The following is a 7,449-nucleotide window of genomic DNA, read 5'->3' as shown; positions in this document are numbered from 1 at the left end:
GTGGGCATGCGCGGGTCCCCTGGATGCCATAAACCATTAATAATCTAGGCACATACCACGTAGAAACTCGATGTATTCCCCCAATGACACGTTTCAGGAAAAGAGAATTCAAACACCAGGTGCTGGATTTGCATGCACGGCTCTTCATCAGAGTCAAAGTTTGGAATTCAAGAAAGAAAGAAAGAGCCATATATAGACTCATGTGATGCGACCATGTCCTCATCCTCTTCACAAACTGCGACGCAGCCCTTTAACAGCACGAGTAGCTAGTTGCTGCGCGTAAGCCATGCAGCAACCCTCCCACTGGCCGGCAGCGTGGCCTCACGTCCTGTCCCCATCTGGTAACACACACACCCCAACATTCCATATAAATGATGCATAAAAACAACCCTATTTTGATCACCTTTTTCTTGCTCTATAAACAAAATGAAAACCCTAGTTGAAGAGAAGTTCTCTGACTTCTTTGAGAAGTGGGTCTGCGAGCTTGAAGAAAATGTCCAACAACTCCTAAGTGTGTCGACAGAGAAGCCGAACGAAGCAGAGCTACAAGCCCTGGTGTCTAGGGTTACAACCCATTACAAGGAGTACTACACTGTGAAATGGGCTAGCGCTCATGAAGATGTGCTTGCCTTCTTCTGTCCAGTATGGTTGAGTCCCTTAGAGAATGCTTGTTTATGGGTCACGGATTGGAAGCCATCGATGGCGTTTCAAGTCATTGACACGTTGAGGAAGACGATTGTGGTGCCGGGAGCTAGTATCTTGGACATGTCCGAAGAGCAGGTTCTTATTTTAAAAGTTCAAGATTATGAAAAGAGATGGATATAATAATTTAATTTATAGTTTAGTACCTTTCTTTATGTGTTGGTTCAAATTTTCCTTTCATAAGAGGCCGGCTGTAACACGTTTAATGTTTAATTGAAATGACGAAGATAAAGTTCAATTCAGAATCTTCCCTAGTTCTTCTACCATGTTAACTCACCATATTAACACATCGCTTATTTCAAAAGTTTAAATTTATAAGATAAGATAAATTTAATTATTTGATTTATATTTTAACACAGGTGAAAAAGATTGAGGAGCTGAGAGTGAAGATAAGGCTGGAGAAGGAGAAGGTGGAGAGGGAAATGGAGAGGCAGCAGGTGTCCGTGGCGGATAGAAGGATGGTGGAGTTGGCACGGCTGGCAAGCCGGGTGAGGAACGGGGATGGGATGGGTCGGGTGGATGTGTTGGTGGAGGTGGCATTGAAGGGGCTCCTGGGTGGCTTGGAGAGGGTCATGAAGGCTGCAGATTGTGTGAGGCTGAAAACTTTGAAGGGGTTGCTGGAAGTGCTGAACCCATCGCAGTGTGTTGACTTCTTGGCCGGGATTTGTACGCTACAGATTCGGCTCAGGCAACGGGGGAAGAAAAGAGAGAGCCAGAAGGAGAATAGAATGGTCGAAGAACCCAAACTTGTTTAGGATATGGCCATATATATGGGGGAGGCTTCCCAGATGGCTGCTTCTTCGGGTTTTGGTAGTTTTCAATTGGAGGCGATGTTACATCTCATGCTATTAATAATCCCCCTCTTTTTTCTCTCGGTCTTTTGCCTTTTTATTTCCGACATTAGATTTTATTTGTCTTTAATTTATTTGTCTTTCTTTTTAAAGTTAGAATGTTTTGAAAGTATTTAAATGCTCTAATTTTAAAGTACATGTTTTAATTCTTATCTTATTTTTTAAAGCATTTCCATGAGATTTCATATTCTCTCTTTCATAATCCCTTTTCCATCAATGAATCAACAAATTAAAAACGAAAAGAAAATGTTGAACAAATGAAAAGGTAATATTTGAGACAGGGAATTGGTGTTTGAAAATAGTTCGAAATAGGCTTTTTGAATTCATAAAGATACATTTCATTTGTGTGTGAGTTGTGTAGGCACGCACACGAACATTTCCAAAACATGGAGAGTACTATTAGGCCATCTCCAACATACTTGTCATTTTAACCAAAATGGTTAAATTTAACTTTTATCTGCTTTTTTTCTCTTCCAGCAGAATAGTTACTCTAGCCGGTCTTCTTAACATGTAAACAGTAAATAGCCAAGACTGACTATTAACTGTTCATCAGTTACCAAATAAAATAATAATTTCTCTCTCATCATCAGAGTAAACTGATCAAACATAGAGATAGAATCTAGAAGACATTCCCAAATGAAAATGCTTGAGCTTCACAGGGAGAGAGCGGAGCGAGAGAGAGATGACGGAGCGAGAGAGCTGGGCGACGGGGCTGGGCGACGGGGCTGAGCGACAGAGCTGAGCGACGGACTCAGCGAGAGAGAGCGACGAAGCTGAGGGGCGGGCTGAGCGGCGGGCTGAGCGAGAGAGAGCGACGGAGCAGACGAGACGGATTGAATGACTGGGCAACGGAGCTGAGCGGCGGGTAAACACATTGTTCGCTGTTTTGTTTAGTTTGCCACTTTTGTTCACTGTTCCCTGTTTTGTACGCAATAGCAAATTGTGTATTGTAGTATGTTTTTTCCTGTTTGGGTATTCTTTTCGGGGGGGGGTTTTGTCCCTGTCTTTGTTTGGGTTATAAAGTCTAGCTACTGGATATTCTTTGAAACATCTCTTCCCAAGTTCAATTTGAACTAAACTTGGAATGCCAATTTCTGTCCAGCTTTTTAGTTATCTTTCTGCATCCCATTTTGATTTAGTATATATTGGAATTAGCAAAACTTCATGAAACATGGCTTATTTTGAAAGCCTTTGACTTATCTTTCCCTTTTCCATGAATAAGTTTGGCAGAACATCATAAGCGTTTCTACTTTATGCATCCAGTCTCTGTTTTGAGAACCAATCTAGCAATCTGTTACATCGACTACATTTAGATTAGATTTTACGAGAAACAAGAAATACTCTGAATTGATACTGAAAATAAGGATCAAGAGAGAACTGATGAACAAGAACAAAGAACAAAAGTGACATTGAACATATGCTTTAAATAAAAATTAAATAGATTCAGCCCTTTCTCTATTTGCAGATGTAATGGGTACATGAATCTGTATAATTCATCAAACTAGGGCTATCAAATCCATTAAAAAAAGTTATAAAAGTGACAAAGTTATGGATCCTAGACACCCTGAAATTCAAAAAAACTACATATATTTGATAATTGTTCCTGTCTTTTTATTTTTAAAATTAGTTTTTAAACGAATTAATTATCAAACATGTTTAAAGTGATGTGTTTTGAAAACAAAAATTGAAAATTGTTTTCTGTGAGGCCATATCTTAAAACTTGTTTAACTAGATATTGGTTGAAAAGTATTTTTCAATGTTTGATAGAAGTTGTCCCAACCCAATAAGAAGAGAGAGGGGTACAGTAGTAAATGAGCTAAATGAGAAATTTCATTTTTGGGAATTTGCATTCTTAGAGTAGAATATATGCTAGATTGCATACTGGAATGGATTAACATTCTCTACTTAATGTATTAACTATAAAACCTTGTTGATTGGGAAGGTCTTGTTGAATGGATTCTCAAGGGCAAGGAAACGCATCTTTCATCAACCTCTTAAATCAAGATTATGATGAATCCATGGGATCTCCATATCTAAGTGTTGAAATTGATAAACCAGAATCTGAGATTGCAACCAATCTTAAGAAACCCAGAAGTGGCAACTTTAGCATTGAAGAAGATGTTTTACTTGTAGAATCATGGATAAATACTAGTGTTGATCCGGTGAATGGGAATGACCAATCAAAGAAGAAATATTGGTGGAGAATTTGGGAGAAGTACCATGAACATAAGACCTTCAATACTAGTCGGAATGAGACATCTCTACTTAATAGATGGGGAGTAATTCATAAGAACGTAAATAAGTTTTGTGGATGCTTAGCTCAGGTTGAGTCAGCACATCAAAGTGGGATCACTCAGCAAGACAAGGTATAATTTATATTGATTATTGTGTCAACGCATCAATCCACCAATTTTTATTAAGGGTATAATTATGTTTCTATTTCTTAATTTTGCAGATTACTGGGGCAAAGGAGTTATACCGGAGTTTGGTTGGCGTTCCATTTGCTTATGAACATTGCTGGAATTTATTGAAGAATTGTCCAAAATGGAGTACTAACAATGATAAAACAAGAAAAAGATTATTCGGAAATGCATCTTCGCCTTTTACTGAAAGTCCGTTAAATCTAGGGGAAGATAATGTCTCTACTAGTAACTTTGTAGATTTGGAGAGACCTGAAGGCAGGAAAGCCGCAAAAGAGCGATTGAATAAAAAAAAAACAATGATAACAATGATGATATTGTTGTGGGGTTACTAACTCAGATGAACGAAAGAGCAATGATAGCAACTGAAAGGAAACTACAACTTATGGAAAAAACGAGTGCTCAAGAGGATACTAGGATTCAATTTGAGGGAGAGAAAATTCGAGTTGAGGCAGAGAAAATTCGAGTTGAGCAAGCTAAGTTACGAGTAGATGAGGACAAAATCATGCTCACAGATACAAGTGGCTTGTCTGAATCCCAAAGAGAATATATTCGTATTCGACAAATGGAAATCCTTGAAAGTCGAAGGATGAAGTAAAGCATGCTTGAGTTATGACTGGAAATCAGGAGCTTTTTCACTTACTGTTTGCTAGAACTTCTAGTTAATAGTTTTTGTTGGTGTAAAAGTTTCTATGTTGATGGTGATTGTAGATTGTTTATGTTTTAAATGATGGTTTCTTTTTGTTCTCTTTTGTTCCTGGATCTCGTGTACTGAAATTCTTGTACTGAATCTCATTAAATTGCTGGAAATTCTGCTATATATTGAAGAATACTGCTATAAATTGCTATATTAAATTGCTGGAAAGTCTGCTGAAATTGCTGGAAATTCTACTGAACACTGCTTGCTGGAAAATCTGCACTTGTAGGAAAATCTGCACTAGCTATAGAGTTAGGCCAGCAAGCTTGATTTCTGGAAAATCTGCACATGGTAACATTGATTGCTGAATTTATTAAAATCTGCACTTGAGTGGTTGTGAATTTATTAAAATCTGTACTTGAGTGGTTGTGAATTCTGCTGAACATTGCTTGCTGGAAAATCTGCACTTGTAGGAAAATTCTGCACTAGCTATAGAGTTAGGCCAGCAAGCTTGATTTCTGGAAAATCTGCACTTGGTAACATTGATTGCTGAATTTATTAAAATCTACACTTGAGTGGTTGTGAACTTCTTAAAATCTGCACTGGAGTGGTTGTGAATTCTGCTGAAATTGCTGGAAAATCTGCTGAACATTGCTTGCTGGAAAATCTGCTGATGTAGGAAAATCTGCACTTGTAGGAAAATTCTGCACTAGCTATAGAGTTAGGCCAGCAAGCTTGATTTCTGGAAAATCTGCACTTGGTAACATTGATTGCTGAATTTATTAAAATCTGCACTTGAGTGGTTGTGAATTCTGCTGAAATTGCTGGAAAATCTGCTAAACATTGCTTGCTGGAAAATCTGCTGATGTAGGAAAATCTGCACTTGTAGGAAAATTCTGCACTAGCTATAGAGTTAGGCCAGCAAGCTTGATTTCTGGAAAATCTGCACTTGGTAACATTGATTGCTGAATTTATTAAAATCTGCACTTGAGTGGTTGTGAATTCTGCTGAAATTGCTGGAAAATCTGCTGAACATTGCTTGCTAGAAAATCTGCACTTGTAAGAAAATCTGCACTTGTAGGAAAATTCTGCACTAGCTATAGAGTTAGGCCAGCAAGCTTGATTTCTGGAAAATCTGCACTTGGTAACATTGATTGCTGAATTTATTAAAATCTGCACTTGAGTGGTTGTGAACTTATTAAAATCTGCACTGGAGTGGTTGTGAATTCTGCTGCAATTGCTGAAAATTCTGTTGAACATTGCTTGCTGGAAAATCTGCACTAGCTATAGAGTTGGGCCAGCAAGCTTGATTTCTGGAAAGTCTGCCCATCTGCACATTAATTGCTGAATTTATTAAAATCTGCACTAAATTTATTAACATTCAGTAGCTTGCTGCACTTAAATACACTTGCGGCACTTGCTGCACTTAAATAGAAAAAAAAAATACACTTCAATAAATTCACTTGCAGCACTTGCTGCACTTAAATACACCACAAACATGCGGATTATTAACATTCAGGAGCTTTTTTAGTTTTATGCTACCACTTCAATAGACAAATACACTTCAATGTCTATCAATCCTATAAGAAAAATGCTCCTGGAAGACTCTGAATCTGAGAATGAGTTGGAACTACTTTCTGCAATTGTTCTGGCACGTAGATATTTCAAAAGAAAGGGAGGATCTAGTTCACGTCGTGGTGGTTCTGTTCCAGGACGTATGTTCATCGATCATGATTCTTTGCAAGGCCACCAAAGGCTTTTTTTGGATTATTTTGCTGATTCACCAGTATATCCTCCAAAAATATTTCGCAGGAGGTTTCGGATGCATCGTCATCTTTTTTGTCGTATTTTGTCTAAGGTAGAAGAGTACGATCCGTACTTTGTCCAAAGAAGAAATTGTGCTGGAATAATCGGTTTGTCTTCCCTTCAAAAAGTGACTGCCGCATTTAGGATGCTCGCTTATGGAGTACCAGCTGACTACGTTGATGAGTATGTGCGAATTGGAGAAACCACTGCAATAGAATCTCTTCAAAGGTTTGTTAGTGCGGTGGTTAATATTTTTTCTAATGAATATTTAAGGTCTCCAAACAGCAATGACGTTGCTAGATTGTTAGAAGTTGGCAAAACTCGTGGTTTTCCAGGGATGTTGGGTAGCATTGATTGCATGCACTGGACATGGAGGAATTGTCCAGTTGCGTGGAAAGATATGTTTACTGGCCATTGTCATGAACCAACAATGATTTTGGAAGCAGTGGCTTCACAAGATCTATGGGTATGGCATGCATTTTTTGGGTTACCGGGTTCTCACAATGACATCAATGTTCTAGAACGGTCTTCTGTGTTTTCTCATATCACTGAAGGGCGTGCTCCTCCAGCCAATTACACAATCAATGGTCATAACTACACAATGGGATACTATCTTGGTGATGGTATATATCCACAGTGGTCAACTACTGTAAAGACAATTTCATGCCCACAAGGAAAAAAGGCAAAACTATTTGCTGCAGCCCAAGAGTCAGCAAGAAAGGACGTGGAACGTGCGTTTGGAGTGCTTCAAACACGATTCGCAATCGTTCGTGGACCTGCACGGGGTTGGAGCCGTGAAACGCTCACTTACATTATGAAAGCGTGCATAATAATGCATAACATGATCGTTGAAGACGAACGAAATACTGAAGATGCTAGTGACATTGATTATGAACAAATCGATGAAACTCCTTATGTACAAATTTCTCACGAGCATACCCCTAGATTTTTGGAGTTCATTGAAAGGCATGTGAACATTAGAGATCGTCAAACTCATTCTCAACTACAATCCGACCTTATCGAGCACCTATGA

General features: G+C 38.6%; 2 protein-coding genes across 2 annotated transcripts; both read left to right on the top strand.

Moving 5' to 3' along the window:
* The first annotated feature begins 423 nt into the window (after positions 1-423).
* On the top strand, positions 424-1,457 carry LOC133868975 (protein DOG1-like 4). The gene is made up of 2 exons (XM_062305962.1): positions 424-780; positions 1,062-1,457. Exons 1-2 carry the CDS (start codon positions 427-429, stop codon positions 1,455-1,457), a joined length of 750 nt encoding a protein of 249 aa, XP_062161946.1. The 5' UTR covers positions 424-426.
* A 4,744-nt stretch (positions 1,458-6,201) lies between these two features.
* Positions 6,202-7,449, top strand: LOC133868974 (uncharacterized). The gene is made up of 2 exons (XM_062305961.1): positions 6,202-6,751; positions 6,965-7,449. Exons 1-2 carry the CDS (start codon positions 6,202-6,204, stop codon positions 7,447-7,449), a joined length of 1,035 nt encoding a protein of 344 aa, XP_062161945.1.

Source organism: Alnus glutinosa, chromosome 5 (assembly GCF_958979055.1).
Source record: "Alnus glutinosa chromosome 5, dhAlnGlut1.1, whole genome shotgun sequence".
NCBI lineage: Eukaryota > Viridiplantae > Streptophyta > Magnoliopsida > Fagales > Betulaceae > Alnus > Alnus glutinosa.
This window is presented reverse-complemented; position numbering and strand designations above follow the sequence as displayed.

Coding starts and splice junctions, on each gene's coding strand:
- LOC133868975 (XM_062305962.1), top strand. CDS start 427: ATGAAAACCCTAGTTGAAGAGAAGTTCTCTGACTTCTTTGAGAAGTGG. Junction 781..1,061: donor TGGACATGTCCGAAGAGCAG/GTTCTTATTTTA, acceptor ATTTTAACACAG/GTGAAAAAGATTGAGGAGCT.
- LOC133868974 (XM_062305961.1), top strand. CDS start 6,202: ATGCTCCTGGAAGACTCTGAATCTGAGAATGAGTTGGAACTACTTTCT. Junction 6,752..6,964: donor CAAAACTCGTGGTTTTCCAG/GGATGTTGGGTA, acceptor TTTCTCATATCA/CTGAAGGGCGTGCTCCTCCA.